Genomic DNA, 23590 nt, shown 5'->3' with positions numbered 1-23590 from the left:
AGGCTATAAAAAAAAATGGTGTATCAGTAACATTAGCGTTGTCTGCAAAAACTCAATGAAATTCAGCCAGCAATTAAAAGGCAGAGACATTAATTAATGAGATAGGAGAGAATCAGGTTAATGTGTTACATGATTCAGTAGACTTCTCCCTTCTCTGTGTTGAATTCTGGGCTGAAATCCCATACCATGAGCCTATTTCCTTTACTCCAGAACAGAGTTTTCACATTTTAGACGAATACCTGACACATACATGAGCCTATTTCCTTTACTCCAGAACAGAGTTTTCACATTTTAGACGAATACCTGACACATACTTCCAAGTTTAAGCTTTTTATTTGCCCATATTTCTTTGTTTCATTATCCATTTGGCATGACAGAGATTTATAAGTAGAAGGGAAAAGAAATAATTGATGGAGTAAGTGTAATTATACTGAATCTTCCAACATTTGTTATGCTAAAGATTTTCAAATAAATGTAAACATGCCTTGGATTTTATTCTTAGAGTTAATTTAAGTACCAAAGAGACATTATTTTTTTAAAAAATGAACCTTTCTTAAAAAAAATGAAACTGTTAATTGTGAGAGTGTTTGTTAATGTTTGTTCCATTACAAATGTTTGTTGCACTATTTTCTGTACATTTTTATATATAATTTATTTGTTCAATATTCTTTTAAAGTAAAAATGAGAGACAATCACTTAAATCTATTTTCATGTATTAAGTGGTCCTAGATATAAACCTATCAGCAATGAGGCTCCAATACTCAGAGTAAACTATACACAAAAATCTTAACAAGTAATTTGTTTTTAGAGAAAATTTAATGAAACACTAGGAATTAATGTAATTTCATTAAATTTAATCCTTCTAATAACTTTTTGCTTTGAGGAGTTCTAAATTTTAGGGAACTTACCATACCCACTTCTTTCAAAGCTGAAGTCACAGAAATAACAGATTTCATCTGTTGCTTTGATGGAGAGCCACCTGCTTCAGGTTGTCCCAGTGGCGGAGACATATCAGAACTCTTTACTCCTTTAGCCACCAACTATAATAAAACATGTAAATACATTTGCAAATTTATATTTGTATGAAGAATAAAATGGTATTTATCAAATCACTGTTTATCTACTCTATCCAAAGGTACAGTTTCTTCATTTCTCAATTTTTATTGTGTAAGACAATGTGCTAGGTCTGAGGAAAGATCAGAAAAGACAGAACATCTCTGGCCTGAGATGTAAACATAATCAAGTCTCATGTAGTACTAAATAACTCCTTTCCATTGCATTAACAATGTTTAATAATTTTTTTAAAAAAAACCTGATTTCTAAAAGATTATGACATCAGTCCCTCCACTTTAATTTTAATTCATTACAACATCTGATGGGAAGAAAAAAATATTTTACTTATTAACCTTGAACTTGAAAAAGAAATGCTTGCGTAATCTCTAAAAGTTTGAACATCAATCACCCAACATAAGAGCCCTCATTATAAAAATGTCAACATAATGGAAGAATGAAAGAATGGGAGAATGGAAGAAATGAAGGTACAGGTAATAAGATTTAATGTCATTAAAAATATCACAAGTTATATTCAAACATGTGTCTTTTTTTATCTTGCTGTTTAGACTTTAAACGATATGAAATAAGACATGTTGAACCATTGAACCATTTATCAATATAAGGAAATGGCATTTACAGGTATGCTCATGGTAACATGGCAGCAAATCTGTTCCCTACTTTGTTCTCCTTCAAACCAGTAAACAAATATTTCTGGTGAGTATACATTTCTGGTGAGTATACATTTCAAATGCAACACTTACTGAGCACTTGTAAATATAAGGTAGCAATTCAATTATATTATCTAGTCTTCTGAACTCTCATTTAACATAATACCTATGTTATTCAAAAGAAGATGGAAACAGCCATCACAATACTGAAGAACAAAGTTCAAGGAATGATAATATGTAATTTCTTCAAGTCTTACTATAAAACCACAGTAATTAAGACAGTGTAATACTGGTGAAAGAATAGACAAATAAATCAATGGAATAGAACATAACTCAGACCCAAACGAATAGAGCCCAATGAACTTTAACAAAGGAGCAAAGGCAACTCAATGGACAGGAGTTGCCAGGAGAAAGGACAAATGATACTAGAACATCTGGACAACCCAGTTGTTCCCCCCGCCCCCAGAAAAAGGATCTAAACAAACATTGACGATACACCCTTCACAAAAATTCACTCATTACAGACCCAAACATAAAATGCAAAGTTATAAAACTCCTGGAAGGTAACATAGGAGAAAATCCATATGATTTGGGGTTTGACAAGACTTTTTAGATACAACACCAAAGGCAAAGCCGGGAAAGACAGAATTGATAAGCAGGCTCAATAAGAGGCTTCAATAAGAATTGAAAGACAGAATCGGAAGCAGGCTCCAGGCCCTGAGCTGTCAGCATAGAGCCCGACGTGGGGCCCAAACTCTCGAACCATGAAATAATGACCTGAGCCGAAGTCAGATGCTCAACCAACTGAACCACCCAGGCACCCCTGGGAATTGCAATTAAAACAATAATGTGATACCACTACACATCTACAACATTGGTTAAAATCCAAACCACTGACCACACCAAATGCTGCTGAGGAGGTGGATCAACAATTCTCATTCATTTCTGATGGGAATTCAAAATGGTACAATGGTTTGGAAAACACTTTGGCAATTTCCAACAAAACTAAACATACTCTTACCATGTGACCAAGGATTACAATCCTTGGTATTTACCTAAAGGGGTTTAAGACAGATGTCCACACAAAAACCTGTATGCAGATGTTTACAGCAGTTTTATTCATAACTGCCAAAACTTGAAAGCAACCAAGATGTCCTTTAGTAAGTAAATAGATTTTTTTTAAAAAAAGCAAAAAACTGGTACATAATGGATTATTATTTAGTGCTAAAAAGAAATGAGCTATCAAGCCATGCAAAGTCATAGAGGAAACTTAAATGCATATTATTAAATGAAAGAAGTCAATCTGAAAGGCTACATACTGTATGATTCCAACCATATGACATTCTGGAAAAGGCAAGACCATGGAGACAATACAAAGATGCATGGTCACCAGAGGTTCGCAGGGGAGTGGCAGGAGGAATGAATAGGCAGAGCACAGAGAACTTTTAGGGCAGTGAAAATACTCTGTATGATACTGTAATGATGGTTATATGTCATTATACATTTGTCCAAACCCACAGAATGTACAGTACCAAGAGGGAACTGTAATATAAACCACAGACCTTGGGTGATGATACATAAATGCAGGTTTATCAATTGTAACAATGTACAACTCTGGAGGAGGATGTTGATTAATGGGAGAGGCTATACATGTGAGGGGACAGGGGATACACTGGAAATACGTATCTTCCTATCAATTTTCCTGTGAACCTAAAACTACTCTAAAAAAATTAAGTCTTTATTAAAAAAGGGCAGAAACATTGCTCTAATCCATAGTTCAGCACCGTTGAAAAGTATACTGATATTTAAGATGTTATAAATAATTTTAAAAATCTAAAGCTAACACAGCTGGGTATTATCTGGGTGTCATCTTGAAAGATGACATAGAAATATTTTGAAACTTTACCATGGTCTTCCTTCCATATGGTATATTCAAAAAAGGTTAACAAATTCTGAGGAAAGAGAAACAAGTTCCAATTGGTTCTGAAACACTAGCAGCATTTTTAGAGAAGTATATTATTTCTCTAGATGATTATTTTGAAGGAAACACATTAATCTGGATGTACAAATTCTATCATATTTATTTAAATCAGTAATTACTTCTCTAATCACATATCATATTTATCCACTGTATAATCTTGTGAATGTTTAAATTCACTTAAAGAAATGATTTCTGCTATTTTAAATTTTTTTTTTTTCAACGTTTATTTATTTTTGGGACAGAGAAAGACAGAGCATGAACGGGGGAGGGGCAGAGAGAGAGGGAGACACAGAATCGGAAACAGGCTCCAGGCTCCGAGCAGTCAGCACAGAGCCCGACGCGGGGCTCGAACTCACGGACCGCGAGATCGTGACCTGGCTGAAGTCGGACGCTTAACCGACTGCGCCACCCAGGCGCCCCTATTTCTGCTATTTTAATAAATAAACTTGATGTGATTTTTGTGAGAAAACAAATATATAATATTTTATAAAATTTAATCAACATATTCAAAAATGTATTAAGTGTCAGGGTGCCTTGGTGGCCCAGTCCGTTAAGCATCCGACTCTTGATTTTAGCTCAGGTCATGATCTCACAGTTCAGTGGATTGAGCCCTGCATTGTGGGACTCTGCACTGACAGCATGGAGCCTACTTGGGATTCTCTCCCCCACTCTCTCTCTGCCCCTCCCTCACGTGCATGTGCATGTGCACACTCTCTCTCTCAAAATAAACAAAACAAAAAAATATTTTAAAAAATATGTATTAAGTGCCAAGCACAGTGCCAGATAATGGATATCCAAACTGAAAGACACATGGTAACTATGTGAAGTGATTTGTTAACTAACCTTATTGTAGTAATCATTTCATAGTATATACCTATGTCAAATCATCACATTGTGTATTGCATACTTAACACAATGTCACACAACTATATCTCAGAAAGTTGGGGAAAAAACCCAGTGTGTTGTAGACCAGAACTAGCTGCAATAATTTTCAAACAAAAGACAAAAACAAAACGAAATTGATCATTTCTCTCAAAGGATTATAAACTATAAAAGAAAGGGAAACACATAAATCTATCAGTATGTTACAGAGAAATAAAATGAGAGAGATGTGTGCTAAATGGTCTGGGAGAAAAACAAACAAAATAAAACCAGAGAAGGAACTAACTAACTCCTGGGAGGGGAGAAGGTGAGAGTGACCTTCGTAGAGTAGCCAGTTTGAACAGCCATTCATTGTTTAAGAAGGTCATAAAATACAGTTGAAGTAGGACAGTTCTACACTCAAATCCCCAAATCTCACTGACTGGGGACCTGTGATTTTTCATTGTTTCTAATCCTCTCTCAACTTCAAACTTTTTCTCACTAAAATGGGAATGGTGTGTACTCATTGTCTCCTTACTGCAGGGATTAAATGTGATAATTTATGTAAAGTGCACAGTTGTGTGCCTAATAAATGGTAGTAATTATAGTTCAGCAAACATTTATTTAGTTTCTACTAAGTAACGTTATTTGGCTTAAACACTGAAACTATGATTTTAGACCCTAACAAAATGAAGAAACTGGCTTTGCCCAGAGCTAGTTTTTAATCTCCAGAATGCAGAATAAAAACAATAACTGCCCATCTATGCATAATCAGAGTTTAAAATTTTTGCATTGCATAAGGTTTTGTTTTTTTTTTTTTTAATTTACTGGTTTTGAGAGACAGAGAGAGTGCACGTGAGAGAGTGTGCATGCACATGTGTGCACAATCAGGGGAGGGACGGAGAGAGAGAGAGAGAGAGAGAGAGAGAGAGAGAGAGTCAGTCATAAGCAGGCTCTGCGCTGAGCACAGAGCCCATCATGGGGTTCTATCTTACAATGGTAAGATCATTACCTGAGTAGAAATCAAGAGTCAGATGCTTAACCAACTGAGCTACCCAAGTGCTCCAATACTGCATAAAGTTTTATGACACAGAAGTTGGTAAGAAGCAAAACCTGAGGGGTGCCTGTGTGGCTCAGTTGGTTAAGCCTCTGACTCCTGGTTTCAGCTCAGATCATGATCTCATGGTTTGTGAGCTTGAGCCCCACATCAGGCTCTGCACTGATGGTGCAAAGCCTGCTTGGGATTCCTTCTCTCTCTGCCTTGTCCCCACTCATATTCATTCTCTCTCATTCTCTCTCTCTCAAAAATAAGTAAATAAACTTTTAAAAATGTTTTAAAAAAAAGCAGAAATCTGAAAGACAAATAGTTGCCATCATAAATTCAAAAAAGCCTACGATTTTTAAAGAATGATCAAAAGAGAATTTAATTGTATAAACAGGAGAAATAACATGTATTTAACTAATTTTGCTAAAGAATAAAACCAACTGCCTTTCTCAGCCTATGACATAATTTTCATTTATGCTTTTAAAGATTATTGCAAAGTTATTTCCAAAATTACTATGCAGATGCTTAGACCTTAAGGAAACTCATAATAAAATTAAAAAGTCACCCATACCCTATAGCTCCAACTTACTGTATTTCATTTTTTATACTTTTTTAATGCTTATGCACATACACACATGATTCATATACAATTTAAACAGGGTACTGGCATAACTCTCTAAAACTGTAGACATGTGGCCAAAGAAAAATTTTGCAACCTCTAGGGAATACTTAGCAGATTTATCTTTAGTTAAGAATGGCAAAAGCCACATAAGAGAATTGAAACCCCTTTATCTTGACTTTCTATTCTTAAATTGTGAATGTTCTTAAATATATTCTTAAATTTTTTATATGAAATAGAGATATTTCTGTATTAATCTCAACCTTAAGAGAAATCTAAAGTAACAGAGACAAAAGTGTTTACTGATAAAGTGCTATGAGTGAAACTGGTATGAGACCAAAAATAATCAAATTCAGTACAGTAGGGATTATGCTAAAACATGGAAAATCTCTACTAAATTCTCTTCACGCTGTTCATTTTTGTACCTACGTAAGCACATCTTTTAATCAAGAGAATATATTTTTAATGAAGAGAATGACACATATTACTATTAAAAATGTGTTTTGTATTATATTAAAATGTGTCTGGCTGCCATATATATGGTTAATGACTGGTATATAGTCTATTACCTAAGATACCTGATTCAATGTGTAAGACAAACTTATTGGCACCTTTATAATAATGATCTTCACCAGCCTTCAGTAAATGGTTATTTTCCATAACCAAATATATACTAACCTCTCCCCTGGGCCAACTAAACTAAACAGATCATAAGAACTTGAAATAAAAAACACACAAAGAAACCCAGACATAATGAAATCTAAACCAAAGAATACAGACAAAAAGACTGCCCTACTAACTCATCCAATTACTTAGTAACAAAACTATATCAGTTAACAAAAATGTAAAGGTAATTCTAGTAACTAGTGAGATGTCATTATAAGCCCAGGTAACACACACCACTAACTGATCAGTACAACAGGAGCAGGGCCTTCTATGTAAGTAAACATCATGGATATATTTTTTATAACCTGGATGTTAAGGCTTTCAATGTGAACCAGATCCCAAGATTTAAAAAAAAATAACATATTTTTAAATTGTTAAAAGAGAAAACACTAGACTGAGTTAATTCAGAAAGTTGATCCAATATGATAAACACTAAAATTAAAAAGAAAACAAAACAAAGTTTTACATAAGATAAAAAATTAAAACCTAAAAAAAAAATCCAAACAATTTTGTTAAAATTGATCACCCAGTTACATGTAGTATATATATTTCATTCTAAACAGTTTTTCAAAATCCAAACTTAAAAAAATACTGCAACAGAAATAGAACAATGAGCTGAAAGTTTCATTGTGAAGTTAAAAAAATAAACTGCTTTAGGAGCTATTTTTCCTAGCCATTTTCTCACTAAGTTCATAAATTCAAGACTTTTCTACATTGCTTATATCTCCAAAAAATGTTTTTAACTATCACTGTAAAATTGCTTCTATTATATCTGCTAATTGTATCTGTTTAATTTTGCTAAAAAATTAATCAGCAGTGCCACCAAATGACAAAAGCAAAATTTTACCAAATAGTGAGGCCAGGTTTATAAACACATGAAACTGTTAACCTATTCTTGAAACACATATAAATACAAATACTATTTCATCTCTATATGCTGAATGATTTAAGGATTTAACATATGTTAGGAAAATATTAAAAGGCCTGACTACATACATATTTTGACTATAGAGCAATTTCATACATAATTCTATATAGCTTGAAAATAAATGGTCAAATTTTATCAAATTTACATTTAGGTTCTCAAAATCTTACCTTTGAAGAACTAAAAATATATTTTTATCTGAATAATTTTTCTGAGCTAGTATTGCTATACTCTATTTATAGGAATGTCTAAGAATAAGAACATTCCAATGTGGCCACCAGGAGGAAGTATGTCTCCACCCTTAAAGAAGCTATATAGAACTGTATGGCAGGTCCAAAGAAAAGAACAAAGACATAAACAGAAATGAAATACACAAGAGCTAAACACAATGAAAAAGGAATTCCTCACACTCAAAAAGAGTCTCTCACCAAGACAGAATTTCCCTAATTCTACTTTTCATTTAATTTTAATTATTAAATGCACTGCTACTCTTAAAAAACTCAATCTATCTTTTTTATATTTCACTCGCAATATGAGTCTATATGGTTGACTGAAAAAGGCAATACTGTATTATTTGGGGGAAAAAAACCTTATTACCACACATGAAAATTATTCTTCATATTAAAGTACTATGTTTTATTATAATTTTTACAATGAAATGTGTCAAAGACAAAATTTTTAAAAATGGGTCTTACATACTGAAGAATCAGAATAATTAAGGCAGTGATTTTTACCATTTGTTAGATCAAAGATACTTTGATAATCCAATGAAAGACATTTGGTCTTACTTTAGAAAAACGCATCAACATATATGCAATCAAACTAAATTAACATTTCAGGAAGTTAATAATGCTAATTCTAACTGTGAATAACATGTTAACCACTCCGGAGTTAGAGTAACACTCAATAGGGAGGCCTAGGTGGCTCAGTCAGTTAAGCATTTGACTCTTAATTTTGGCTCAGGTCATGATGTCACGTTTGGTGAGTTCGAGCCCTGCACTGGACTCTATGCTGATCTGTGCGCAGACCACATGGAGCCTGCTTGGGATTCTCTCTCTCTCTCTCTCTCTCTCTCTCTCTCTGCCCATCCCTGCTTGCACTCTCTCTCAAAATAAATAAAACAAACATTAAGAGTAACAGTCAATAAACAAATACAGATATATGAAGTCCCCATACTGCATCTAGATTATGTTAAATTAGAACTTCTTTTAAAATAATTACTGGGTAAAATAACTTTAACTCATTTTCTAGAGATTAAACTGAACTTAAGTACTTATATTATGAAGACTTTTTCTAAGCAATTTAGATAGAACAATATTAGAGATCATGCCTTTCATTTAGGAGATAAGGAAATAAAGGCCCACAAACAGAAGTCAGCTCCCCAAGAAGGCAAATTCGTTGGCAGAGTTGAGACTAAAAATCCAAGTATTTGGATTCCCAGACTCATTTTTTTTTCTCACTACACAACGATGCATTCAGTAAACCAATATTTGAACATTCCTCCATACATAATTCTGAAATGTCATGAGCCACAGATGTCCCAATGCATTTATTTGTGTTACTATTCGCCAGATACCATGCTAGCATTTTACAAGGTGAATCACGGTTCTTTGGTTGAAAGCAACAGAAACTAATTCTGGGGGAAAGGAGGAGGTGGGTAGGGGAAAGGAGAAAAGAGAACAGAATGGTAAGTAAGATTATAAAAGCAAAGGGAAGCCCTCTAAAAAGAACAGGAACCAGAGTAGCTGCATGGATCTAGGTAGCAGAAATGAATTCATTGTTTCATCAGGTTCTCTTACTGGATTAAGTAAACTTCAAATCCTGTGATATTCTGCTCAAGCTTCAAGCTCTGGGAGATAATTCAACTGATCTACATTCGATGACCTGCCTATCCTTCAGCTAGAAGAAGCCAGAATACCTTGTTTGACAGTCTTACTGAAACAGCAAACAATAAAATAATTCCCCCAAATGAAAATGGGTTGCTTGCCTATTGGACCTCAAAAGTCAGACTCACTACCACAGTTTAATGCTGCCACCATAAAAATACTTCTGAAAGAACCTGAGGAAATACAAAGTTGTACAATACTAGAAACTAGTATTCTCTATCATTAATAGAATCATAAAAGCTGTCATTTGTGTACACTTTAGAACTGTCTAAGACAGATCTACCATTAAAAAACAAAATACAGAGAAAAAACTGGGTATTTGTACTGGTTTACATGCCTTAAAAGAACAAGGACTCTTTGGGTTTTCTGGGACTGTATTTCATTTATATGAATGCTACTGAAAGTGTGTTGGATGGGTTTATGAGGTCTAATCAGCCTTCTGGAAGTAGAGAAACCTGGCTCCAGTTGGTTATCTGTGGAAACAGAACTATGCTATTATACAGCTGCCTAGTAATGAAAGCATTATATGAGAATGTAGAGCTCAAAGCTGAATCACTGTTGGACATAATTTGTAAAATGTACTTGTTAACATATAAAACCTAACATGCTTCCAGAGATGCTCCCTGCTCCCCTCCCTCTGCCTCTTCTACCACCATTACCACTACCACCTGTGAAACTTCTGCTCCTTCTGCTTAGGGAAAGTTAGCTTAATGCTAGGAAGGTCATCAGAGGAGCAGCTTTGAAATAGGGGCTCTCAACCTAAGAGGCATCCTGATTCTCTTTGAATCATATCCTGCAGACCACTCTGAAACACTGTTTCAGTGTCTGGGACACTTCCAACAGGGAGCATGATTCCACATTGATCTCATGATGTGTCTATTTAAATGGATGAGATTGTGTGGCAAGACTAAGAATAACAACATTCTGAGGTAGGCAGAGATGGGAAGTGTGTTCACCAGAAGGCATATAGGTCTATATGGCAGGTCCAAAGAATGAGACAATGAAAGAAATGAAATACACAACAAAGAGTGAAATGCAAAGCAGGAGGAACACATGATATGCAAACTATAGTCTCTTACCTAATCAAAGAACAGACTTCCACAGGTACGATGCCTGAATTGATGCTAAGAAATATGCAGATTGAGGACGCTGCTATGATAATTTAGATAAAAAATAAGGTAAAACAGATCCATTTACAACTGTAGGACTGTAATTCAGAGACGTCAATGAAGTATCGAGCACCAATGAGAATAAGAAGGCAAAGAAATAAATGAAACAGTCAACCAATAGGTAGATTTTATACACTGATGCTGAGTGATCAAGCAAATATTTATACTGACTCTTGGACAGTGGTTATGACCTTGATGAATGAGCAGGACATTTAAGAAATAATGCTATAAAGAGAAACTGGGCTTTTGAAAACCATTACACAAGATGTACTTAAGACCACATTGAAATTTTTTCAAATTTACTTGTTTTGAGACAGAGACAGAATGAGTGGCAAAGGGGCAGAGAGGGAGAGGGAAAGAGAGAATCCCAAGCAGGCCCTGTGCTGCCTGTGCAGAGCCCGATGCAGGGCTTCAACTCTCGAAACATGAGATCATGACCTGAGCTGAAATCAACAGACACTTAACTGACTGAGCCACCCAGATGCCCCAAGACCACATTTTAAAGGTGTTTGTGGGCCGTTTTCAGCCCACCAAAAGCAGATTTCAGGAAAGAAATGTAATTACAAAGCTCATGCTATGTTTTCTCTGAGATATACTAACTTGAGCTGTTGGAAGTATAATATTCTGAATCACTAAAATGAGCAGTCCCTACATGACTGGGAGAAAAAGAAACATTTCCCATTGATAAATGTACTACTTGTATATCCCACATGCCAATCACAACGAGTTAAGACACAGCCATTCACTTTACCTTGGGGGAAAAACACAAGGTTATACATAGTTGGAACAGTGGCAGGTGGCTATATAAGCCTGCTGCCAAGATAGGCCTATGCATGCATACTGACAGCAGTGGATATGGAGTAGCTGACTCATCTCTAAGACTAAAGGGAAATCACATAATCGAAGCCATGCAGACTGCTATTATAAAATACTCTGATGCCCCCATGTAATTTTGCATAATGGATCACATTTTAAAAATAAGGCTGATTTGCACTAAGCATAAGCTTATCATATTTAATGGATATATTACTATGCCAATCACCTTCGGGTGCTATGTAGACTGCTAGAATAGACTATTAAAGACTAAACTAAAAACTCTTAAGGCCAATTGCAACTGTGGTATCGTAGCTGAACACAAGGATGATAGCAGCAGGTGTATCATGAGGAAAGCTGACTGAAAAAAGAACACACAGGGAGTTTCATACCAATTCATCTTGATATAATCTCTGCCCTACTGTGCAAATCAGCACAGGATGAAACGTCCCTGTTCCTTGTGTTGAAGATACAAACCCAAGAGAAGAAAAGCAGATTGTTCCCAATTGTTATATATGTATGTCACCAAAAGTAGGCTCGTACTATTTTCCAGATGCGGGTAAGCTTGAAAGAGATTTGGGTAATAGAAGAAATCATTGGCTCTGACTATGAAGATGAGTTATTTCTACTTCTGACAAATTTGGCTGCCAATAAGTTAGCATGGTAATTATTTCATACTCTTGCCCTATTAATTCTATATCTATAATAAAGGAAAGAAAAGAGGGAATTAAGGAACACCAGACATAAAACATTTAAAAAGCACTGCAATCTAAAGCCAGGTAAATTTTGTCAATGGTCCAGGAGATAATTACTAGATACTCTTGAGGAAGATGGAATACATTACCACAGTTACTGTTTCACACTCAAGCCTTGTCCAGGCTATGTCTATAGTCAGGGAAAAAAAGGGGGAATAAGATAAGATTTCCTGACTGGTGGATTTTTAAAACACATTTCTGATAAAAACTGTACAACCTAGAGATACAATTATATTCCTTATTATTTTTCCACACATAACAGAGAAAGGATTAAACTATTTCCATTAAAAACAGGAACAAAATATTATCCACATTGTTATTTAATGTTGTCCTAGAAGATCTGGCCAATTTAATTAAAGTAAATAATAATATAAGGTACAACTTAAAGAAAGCAGGGGAAATTAAGGTGTCGTGCATAAGAATAACGACTTCAACACTGGGCGGACCCAGGTTCAAATCCCTGTTCCATACTTACTGGAATTATGACCTCATCTAATTGTTTTATCCTTCCTACATCTGCTTCAGAAAGTTGTAAAGATTAAGCAAAGCAAAACATGTGCAGTGCTTATAATGTGCATGGCATACAATAAACTGTAAGGGGGCACGTGGATGGCTCAGTCAGTTAAGCATCCAACTTTGGCTCAGGTCATGATCTTGCGGTTTGTGAGTTTGAGACTGGCATTGGGATCTGTACTGACAGCTCAGAGCGTGGAGCCTGCTTTGAATTCTGTGTCTCCCTCTCTCTCTGCCCCTCCCCCAATCATGCACATGTGAGTGCTTTGTCCCTCTCTCTCTCTCTCAAAAACAGACATGAAAAAAATAATAAAATGTAGGAATAATTGTTATGATGTATATATCATGACTACCTGCAAATGACACAGCTGCATACTAAAAACCCAGAAAACTAACTGAGAATTGGTGGAACAGGTAAACTCATTCTATAGCAAAAACCAATGATTTCTCCAAATATCAGCAATATTGTTAGAAAAAAAATAAAAACCTGTAAAACAGAAATTTACAATTATGTACTATCAAGAAATCACCTTTACAAGAAATGTAACAAGTTTGAGCTTAAAATGATCAAAATCGTGTAAGAGATATAAAAGAAGTAAATGTAGAAAATGAGTAAATGTAGATGCCCCGGGATAAGTTAATTTGTAGGTTTAAGGTAATATTGATAAATGGGAATGCAAGCTGGTGCAGCCACTCTGGAACACAGTATGGAGGTTCCTCAAAAAAACTAAAAATAGAACTACCCTACGACCCAGCAATTGCACTACTAGGTATTTATCCAAGGGATACAGGTGTGCTGTTTCGAAGGGACACATGAACGCCCATGTTTACAGCAGCACTATCAACAACAGCCAAAGTATGGACAGAGCCCAAATGTCCATCGATGGATGAATGGATAAAGAAGATGTGGTGTATATATATACACACACACATACATACACAATAGAGTATTACTCGGCAATCAAATACACATATATACACATACATACACAATAGAGTATTACTCGGCAATCAAAAAGAATGAAATCTTGCCATTTGCAACTATGTGGATGGAACTGGAGGGTATTATGCTAAGTGAAATTACTCAGAGAAAGACAAAAATCATATGACTTCACTCAAATGAGGACTTTAAGAGACAAAACAGATGAACATAAGGGAAGGAAAACAAAAATAATATAAAAACACAGAGGGGGACAAAACAGAAGAGACTCATAAATATGGAGAACAAACTGAGGGTTACTGGAGGGATTGTGGGAGGGGGGATGGGCTAAATGGGCAAGGGGCACTAAGGAATCTACTCCTGAAATCATTGTTGCACTATATGCTAACTAACTTGGATGTAAATTTTAAAAAATTAAAAATAAAATTAAAAAAAATGTAATATTGATAAAAATTCCAATAGAATTTAAAAAGAAAGAAAAAAGAACAAAAATTACCCAAAAATGTGTCTGGTAAGGAAAAAGAGAGCACGTAACTAAGGCAAACACTGTAAAAAGAAGAGTAAAAAGGAAATGAGGAAAGAACTCTATCAGAAATTTAAATATATTCTAAATCCATAATTATTAATATAATGAGGTACTGGCAGGCAGAGTAATGGAGCAGAAGAGAGAGCCTGATGCATGTATACTATAGATTCATTCTCTAGCATATATAAGAATTTAATATATATAGGTATTTATATTAATATATAAAAGTAGCTTTATAAATCAGTGGCAGAAGGAAAGTGTAGCCATTAAATGATGCTGGGTCTTTGATTAGGTACTTGGCAATAATAAAAACTAAAATGAATAAGTAAATTAGGTTTTCACCACAAATCAAATCCCAAAATAACTTCCATACTGATCATCCATAAATATGAGAGAGAGCGCAATAGTGAGGGAAAGTGGGGGAGGAGAGAAGAGAGGGAGAACGAATGAGAATAAAAAATGGGAAAAAATAGAATTACCAAGTTATAATGGTGATATACTATCCAGTAGGAGATATAAGAACATTAACATGAGTAGGATCAAGAATATGAGTTAAATCTTACATGCTCTTCCCATACTTTCTTTTCTCTCTCATATGCTTCCTTTCTCTTTCGTTCTAATTGTTCTTTTAGTACAGCAGCACGTGCACTTGCTTGGGCCTGAAAATAAAACCAATCAACAAAGTTAATTACCAGAAAGAAGGGCATAGGTTTTTGTTTTTGTTTCCCCCCACCAAGTCTATAAAGATACTTATTAGCCAAAAAAGAAAAGTTTGGTGGGAGGGAGAATTTCCAGAGTAAAAATATAAGCTCACTTTATATCCCCAGCACCTAAACCAGGGCTCAACACACAGCAGCTCAATGAAAATAAATGCAGGCACATTCTAATGGAAATACAAATGTAAAAGTTTTAAACTATGGTTATTATGTACAGACTTTATTTATCTTCAGAGAAATGGACAATTATATTTTTCATTTTTAAGGTTATCATTTATTCTTTTTAAGGTTACTTGTGTAATAGCTTCATACACTTATGTTATGATTTAATCAAATTGTTCTCCATAAATATAAGATATGAAGAGAAGAAGACACTTATTTTTCAGAAACCAAAGAGTGAGGGATAAATAGGAATGTAAAATTAAGGCAAGAGAATAACTATTCAAGATTTAACACAATTGTCTACCCCAGGTTCCAATTTTCTCAAAGAAAATCTGTTTATTTCTAGTCTATACCTTAAGTGCTTCAACTTTTTTACGCCTCACGTCAGCCTCCTCACTTCCATCTTGTCCTTCAGAACAATCAGCTTCTTTCTACAAAGCAAGTAGATAAGCAAACCACTTAGGACAGAGCCTCGAATTGAGGGCAGAGCTCAGAAGATAATATGAACAGACTAACACTAAAAATATAATATGGTAAATTGTTCAACACTATTAATTTTCTCTCACAGCTGCAAGTGAACTCTCTACAACTATCAACTCTTACGGACAATGAATGGGAAAAAAAAAGACAAAAATAGAATGATATAAAATGTCCATGGGTACTACCTATGTTTTCCTCTCAGAATTCCTCTGGAACAAATGGTCTTATCGATTGTAAATCCAACATATAAAATTTATTTTTTCTCTATGTATAGTTTTCTGATCTTTGACTTTCACTCTCTTCATCAAACTTTGTGTTAGTGTCATAGCATTTTTAATCTTCCTCGATTATAATGTCATTCAATTACTTTTTTTTTTCCATTCAACTACTTTTTAAAAAGTTATTTTTCAACCTGCCTTTTCACCACGAAGTTTGGCTCTAATCTGCTGGCGCTCATTGAAATTCTGCAGTCTTATTTGTCTCAGTCTTGCCAGATAAACCTACAAGGAGAGAAAAAGAACACACAATATTTTAATTTAAAAAAAAATAAACATTTTTATTGCTAAAAATTTTTTTGTAATTTAAAGAAAAGTGTTAATCTGAATACAAGAAATAAAAGTTTTGAAATCTGGTTAATGGAAATGTAATATTAGCTTTCAAGTGTTTAATTTAGATCAACTTATTTCTGAAAAGAAATACATTATAAATTTTTAATTTTATCAAAAGAAAAGAAATTGAACTCAGAATACTGAATATCAGTTATGGGACAAAATTATGACACAGCAGGTCAGTCAAATTATATTAACAGGTCCCTCTAGACCTACAAAATCCTTAAATAATTGTTAAGAATTTAAACCATGCAAGAAAGGAAGGCAATAAACTCAAAAATGGCTATGTGACGGAGGTAGCGAACATGCGGGAAGCATACCTCTTCCTCTTTGTTTCTTGGCTTCCCTCCTCTTGAAGAGCTGGACCTGCCTCCATACATAGCTGCCAGGTTTTGCAGGATTCCCTGTTCATCATTTAATGTACTAAGTTTAAAGAATGACTAAGGCTACATCAGCATCTTACCTAGGAATATCCAGGTGCCACTTTATTTCTTTTGGCAAATACTGATCATTTCTAGCTGATAAACTTAGATAAACCCTGGCATTTTCCTCTACCGATTTAACCAATACATTCAGTGACAACATTGAAGGAATCAATTAAACCCCAAACATAATTATTCAAAACAGAGATCAGGTATGTTTTTATTAGCCATTTAAGTGATCAGGTTTTTAAAACTACTTTGGAGGTTAGCTAAACCCCAAATCAAAGTTTTGTTCTGTAAAAGTCCAATCATTTCTACAAATTTGTTTACATACTAAATATATAGTATTTACATAATATTAAATATTTGAACTCAAACTCTATACTCAGGAATGTCCTATTACTATACTGCAAATGATTATACTCAATCACAAACTGACATCATTTTTAAACATAGTTTATCATAAACATGGAATTATGTTCTTATCAGAAATTATTAGTATCCTTTAAAAAAGTATCAGATTGCCAAACTATCCATGTTCTCTTCCTTCAGCACACAACCACGCTATAAGATTTTTCCTTAAAAAAAATCCTCAGTGTCTCACTTCCCTATCTAATGTCTTTTTATCAGCTTGCTGAAAGCATACTTTCTACATACATGACCATTCATGACTTCTATTTTCCTGCTTCCTACTTAGTTTTTTTTTTCCTATTTACTTTTTAACACACTACAATCTGGTTTCCAATCCCACCATGACTCTGAAAATTTTCTAGGGTTACCACTGACTTCCTAGTTAACATTTCAAATGGACTCTTTTGAGCAAATTTTGCAATTAACATTTCCATTGGAAATTAGTTTGAATCCACAGAAGTATTTTTTGTCTCATAAAAACATATATGTTCGCTGTAGAAAACTTATAAAATATAAATCACAGTTCTACCATCTGAAACACCTAAAGTCTGTTATTCCCTTCCAAATTTCTGTGCATATGTACAAATACTTAAGCATCTTATCTTTATAACACTTGAATCTTACTATAGTTTTTCTGATTTAACCTTAATATTAATTAGCATATTAATTTTAATATTCTGAGTCCCTCCTCATATTCAATATCCTTAAAAACATTATTAACTGACTATATGATATTCATAATACACCACCAAATAGTGTTCTCTAAATAACACACACAAAAAAAAATCTCTCTTCTCTTTCATATTTATATTAGCATTCTCTCTTGGGTTCTTCCAATCAATCTTCACTATTTTTCACAGGCTTTTCTTTTCCTAGGCTCATCACTAATGTCAATATTTTGTCAAGACGCATTCTCTGGTCTTCTTTTCTACTCATTCCCAGGCTGTAACATATGTTGCCAATTCCCGAATCTAAATCAACGTCGCAGCCCTCTTCTCTTGAACTACTTGAACTGACGTCTGGACAACGCCACTCTTTATGTAGCAAAGCTACTTCAAACAATTTACAAACCTGACCTCATCATTCTTTTTACTATATGATCTTATTCCCATTTCAGTTACTGATCACAGTCAACCACCCAAGTCAGTGAGATGGGAGTTATCATTACTTCTTTCTCTTCTCTGCCAAATACAAATGACTGTCAAATTACCAATCTACCTCATCCTAATTCTCTAATTATCCCCTTAGTTTCTGCCTTAGCTCATGCTCTTTTCTCTTGACTCCTGGATTTCCAAGACCTTTCTAATTTATCATTATGCCTCTTAATCTATTCTATACCCCAGTCTACTCGCTACACTGCAGAGTAACCTTTTTAACAGTCTCTTTCACATCAAAGCCCACCTAAATCTTTCAATGATTCCCATTATCTTCATAATATAATCCACATTCTGTTCTGATGCATAACAAATAAGGCTGTTTGTGACCTACCATATCTATTCTCATCTCTGCCATGATCTAATCATAAAGCCTACATTCTAGCCACGACAACTATTTGTGGTTTGCAGACTATGCCATGATTTCACTCATCTTCTTAAAATGGCTAACTCTACTCCTCTTCCGAAATGCAAATCAAACATCTCACCCATGGAAAGCCTTGCTCATACCTCTTCCAGTCAATTAAGTGTGACGTGCCATGCCATTTTTATATATACCTTCTGCAGCAGTACTCATCATTGTATTATAATACAATATAATGGAGGACAGGCAGTCTCAATGTAATGGTGGACAGGCAGTATACTCTGATGGTTAAGAACATGGACTATGGTAGACTCCAAATTCTGTCAGTTCACACATTTGTCAATGTCACCTACCATTGCTGACCTTCACCAAAATTACTTGCTGTAAGCTCAGACATAATAATACTGCCGACTCTGTGCATGTACTAGAACAAAAAGTATTATTATATGAATGTGCTCTTTCTCCTCTTCCAGTCTGACAAAAGACTACTGCCCCTCTTCAAAGCAATCTTGGCATTAGCTTATCAGATACTTGAGCTTTTGAGATATAAGTAAGAGACTAGGAAGGTGAAAGAAAACAAGAAATAGGCAGGGCTGGGAAAATATGTGAAGTGAACTCTGAAAAGATGAATGAAATATCTACAGAGTTACAGGAGAGTGGGTGGAGAACTGAGTACTGCTATAGACTCTTATCTTCCTTTCATGGTATTTAAGAACTTTAAGTAAAAAAACCTGAGTTACTTTGAAGCAATTTTTTTTAACATTTTACTTTGAAATATTATAGATTCACAGAAAGGTAAAATATACAGGGAGCTTTCATGGACCCTTCATCCAGCCTCTCCCAATTTTATCATCTTGATAAGGACAGTACACTATCAAAGCCAGGAAATTGATTTCAGTAGTTATACATGCATAATTGTGTATCTGTGTCAATGTAATTTTATTATACATATAGATTTATGTAATCATCACCATAATCAAGATACTCAATTGTACCATTACTTTAACACTTCACAGACACATTCACTATTCCCATACCTAACACCCATTAACTAATACAAACAAAATTTACATATTAGAATCATACAGTACATATCTGTTTGAGATTCACTGTTTATAACAGTATTATTTTCTTGCAGTCCATTCAAGGTATTGGATGCATAAATCAATAGTTTGTTACACTTTACTGCTAAGTAGAATTCAATAGTATGAATATACCATAATTTGTTCATTCATTCACCCACTGAAGGACATTTGGGTAGTTTCAAGTTTTGGACTATTAGGAGTTAAAGTTGCTGAGAACATTCATGTACAAGTTTCTGAGTGAAAATATGTTCTTTTCTCTGGGACATACATGCAAGAATAGAATTACTTGTTCTTGGTATGGTAAATCCATTTTTAGTTTTAAAGGGCACTACCAAGCTATTTTGCAGAGTGGCTTTAAGTTCTTACTAGGAATGATTGATCCAGTTTCTCCACATCATCACCGGCATTTGGTTTTGACCACTTTTTAAAAAAAAATATTTATTTATATTTGAGAGAGAAGGGGTGAGAGAGAGATAGTGCAGGAGCAAGGGAAGGGAGAAGGAGAGAGACAGAGACAGAATCTGAAGCAGGCTTCAGGCTCTAAGCTGTCAGTACAGAGCCTGACGTGGGGCTCAAACTTACGAGCCGTGAGATCATGCCCAGAGACGAAGTCAGATGCTCAACTGACTGAGCCACCCAGGCGCCCCTGGTTTTTATCACCTTTTAATTTCAGTCATTCTGATAGGTGTGGGTAGTGATACATTAATGTGGTTTTAATTTGCATTTCTCACATAGCTAATGATGATGAACTGTCTTTCAACAGTTTATATGCTATCTGTGTACTCTCTTCAATGAAATCTTTGGCTACTCTTTTGCATGTTTTCTAATTGGATACTCTGTGTTTTTAATGTTGAGTTTTGGTAATTCTTCATGTGTTCTAGATACAAGTCCTTTGTTGAATATGGGGTTTACACATATTTTCTCCCAATCTGTAATTTGTATTTTCTTCCTCTCAACAAGGTCTTTTGCAGAACCAAAGTTTTTAATTCTGATGAAGTCCAGTTTATCAAGTTTTCTTTTTATGGACTGTGCTTTTGATGCCAAGTCTAAGAATTCTTTGTCTAGTCTGAGGTCTGAAATTTTCTCCTTCTTCTAAAAGCTTTATAATTGTATGTTTTCCCTTAGAGTGCACGATCTCTTTTAATAAGAGGTGAGGTTTAGGTCAAGGTTCATTTTTTGCCTATGGGTGGAAGTCCAATTTCTCCAGCACTAATACTAAAAAGGCAAACCCTCCTCCATGAATTGCTTTTGCTTCATTTTCAAGAATCAGTTGGGCATATTTGTATGGGTCTATTAGGGTGTTCTCCATACCGTTCCATGAATCTACCTATGTGTCTATCCCTCCGCTAGTACTATACTGCTTTGATTCCCATAGCTGTAAGTTAAGCCTTTTTAAAAAAAATTTTTTTTTAATGTTTGTTTATTTTTGAGAGAGCAAGAGACAGAGAGAGAGAGCAAGCATAAGCATGAGCAGGGGAGGAGTACAGAGAGGGAGACACAGAATCTGAAGCGGGCTCCAGGCTCCAAGCTGTCAGCACAAATCCTGTGCAGGGCTCCAACTCACAAACAGTGAGATCATGACCTAAGCCAAAGCCCGATGCTTAACTGACTGCGCCACCCAGGCGCCCCAGTAAGCCTTTTTTTTTTTAAGGTTTTTTTTTTTTTTTTTTTGAGAGAGAGCACACATATGAGCAGGGGAGGGGCAGAGAGAGAGAATCCACACCGGCAGTGTGGAGTCCAAAGCGGGGGACTCAAACTCACAAACCTCTAGATCATGACATAAGCTGAAGTCAAGAGCCGCTGCTCAACCAACTGAGCCAGCCAGGAGCCCCTGTAAGTAAGCCTTAATAAATGGAAGAGTATTTCTTCCCACTTAATTCTTCTCAAAACTGTTTTGGCTATTTTGGGGTGCCTGACTGCATCATTGGGAAGAGCATGTGACTCCTGATCTCAGGGTCATAAGTTCAAGCACCATGTTGGGTGTAGAAATCACTTAGATAAAACAAACAAAAAACTATTTTGGCTGTTTTAAGATCCTTTTCTTTCCATATACATTTTATTTTTTAAATTTTTTTATTAAAACAATTTGTTTAATGTTTATTTATTTTTGAAGGAGAGAGATGTAGAGTGTGAGTGGGTGAGGGGCAGAAGAGAGGGAGACACAGAATCTGAAGCAGGCTCCAGGTTCTTAGCTGTCAGCACAGAGGCCGAGGCGGGGCTGAACTCACGAGCTGGGAGATCATGTCCTGAGCCAAAATCAGATGCTTAACTGACTGAGCCACCCGAATGCCCCTTTCCATACACATTTTAAAACAAGTCTGTCTACATCTATAAAAAAAAAATATTCCTGAGATTTTACTAGTAATTGCACTAAACATAGATCAATTTAGAACAACTTGCCATTTTTATTACATTGAGTCTTCCGATTCATGAACATGGTATGATTCTCCAAGTATTTAGGTCTTCTTTAATTTCAACAACATTTTGTCATTTTAAACACATAAATTAGCCTGCATATTTTATTAATTTTTTTCATTTTTATGGAGCAATTGTAAATGGTATTATATTTTTTTGTATTGGTTTCCACTTTTTCACTGTCAATTTATAGAAATTCAGGGGCACCTCAGTGGCTCAGTTGGTTAAGCATCCAATTCTTGATCCGACTCTTGATCTTGGCTCAGGTCATGATCTCACAGTTCAAGCCCCATGTTCGGCTCTACACTGATGGCATGGAGACTGCTTGGGATTCTCTCTTCCTGTCTCTTCCCCTCCCCTGCTTGTGATCTCTCTCTCTCTCTCTCTCTCTCTCTCTCAAAATAAATAAACTTTAAAAAACTTCAGTTGAGGGGCACCTGGGTGGCTCAGTTTCAGTTTCTGTTTCAGTTTCAGTTCAGGTCATGGTCTCACAGTTTGTGGGATCGAGCCCTATATTGGGCTCCATGCTGATAGTGCAGAGCTTGTTTAGGATTCTCTCTCCCTCTCTCTGCTCCTCCCCTGCTCTCTTCCAATAAATAAACGTTAGAAAAAATTCAGTTGATTTTTATGTATTGAATCTTGTATCCTGTTAACTATAATGAACTCATTTTTTTTTAGTTTGAGGAGAGTTTTTGTAGAGTCCTTGGGATTTTCTAAGCAAATTAATCATGTCAACTGGAAATAGCAATCATTTTACTCCTTCCTTCTTTTCAAATCTATATACCTTTTCTTTTTCTTGCCTTACTGCAGTAACTGGAACATCCCGTACTATGTTGATTAGACTGGTGAGAGCAAACATTGTTCCCTTTTTTCCAACTGTAGAGGGAGAGCATTTAGTCTTCTATCCCATATGAAGTTAGATGTAGATTTTTTGGAGCTGAGGATGTTCCCCTCTATTTCTACTATACTGATATTTCTTATTGTGCATGTTGAACTTAGTCAAAAGACTTTCTGCATCAATTGATATGATTATATTATTTTTCTTCTTTAACCTATTGATATGGTAGATCACACTCATTTTCTAATACTGAAACAAGACTAAATTCCAGTTGGTCATGGTTGGGTTAGATTTCCTAAAATTTTGTTTTCCATCTAGGTTCATGAGATACATTAGTCTGTACTTTTCTTCTTTTGTGCTTTTCTAGCTTGAGTATCAAGGTAATACAGGCCTCAAAATGAGTTGGGAAATATTCCTTCTGTTACTAATTCCTGCAAGAGATTGTATCATTGTATCAAATTGATGTTAATTCTTTGAATGTTTGGTAAAATTCTCCAGTGAAACAATCCAGGCCT

General features: G+C 35.1%; 1 protein-coding gene across 8 annotated transcripts in view; it reads right to left on the bottom strand.

The window, feature by feature from the left end:
• The window catches only part of NEK1 (NIMA related kinase 1), a 225673-nt gene that overhangs the window by 83455 nt on the left and 118628 nt on the right, over positions 1–23590 (bottom strand). For 6 of the 8 annotated variants that reach the window (XM_030312772.1, XM_030312764.1, XM_030312765.1 and 3 more), the window contains 5 exons: positions 16707–16790; positions 16195–16278; positions 15652–15729; positions 14984–15079; positions 909–1040 (listed from right to left, as the gene is read on the bottom strand). In XM_030312772.1, the coding sequence (XP_030168632.1) occupies positions 909–1040; positions 14984–15079; positions 15652–15729; positions 16195–16278; positions 16707–16790 (474 nt within the window). The remainder of the gene's footprint in view (positions 1–908; positions 1041–14983; positions 15080–15651; positions 15730–16194; positions 16279–16706; positions 16791–23590) is intronic. The other 2 variants (XM_030312766.1, XM_030312767.1) reach the window with 1 other exon arrangement.

This window comes from Lynx canadensis, chromosome B1 (assembly GCF_007474595.2).
Source record: "Lynx canadensis isolate LIC74 chromosome B1, mLynCan4.pri.v2, whole genome shotgun sequence".
Lineage (NCBI taxonomy): Eukaryota > Metazoa > Chordata > Mammalia > Carnivora > Felidae > Lynx > Lynx canadensis.
This window is presented reverse-complemented; position numbering and strand designations above follow the sequence as displayed.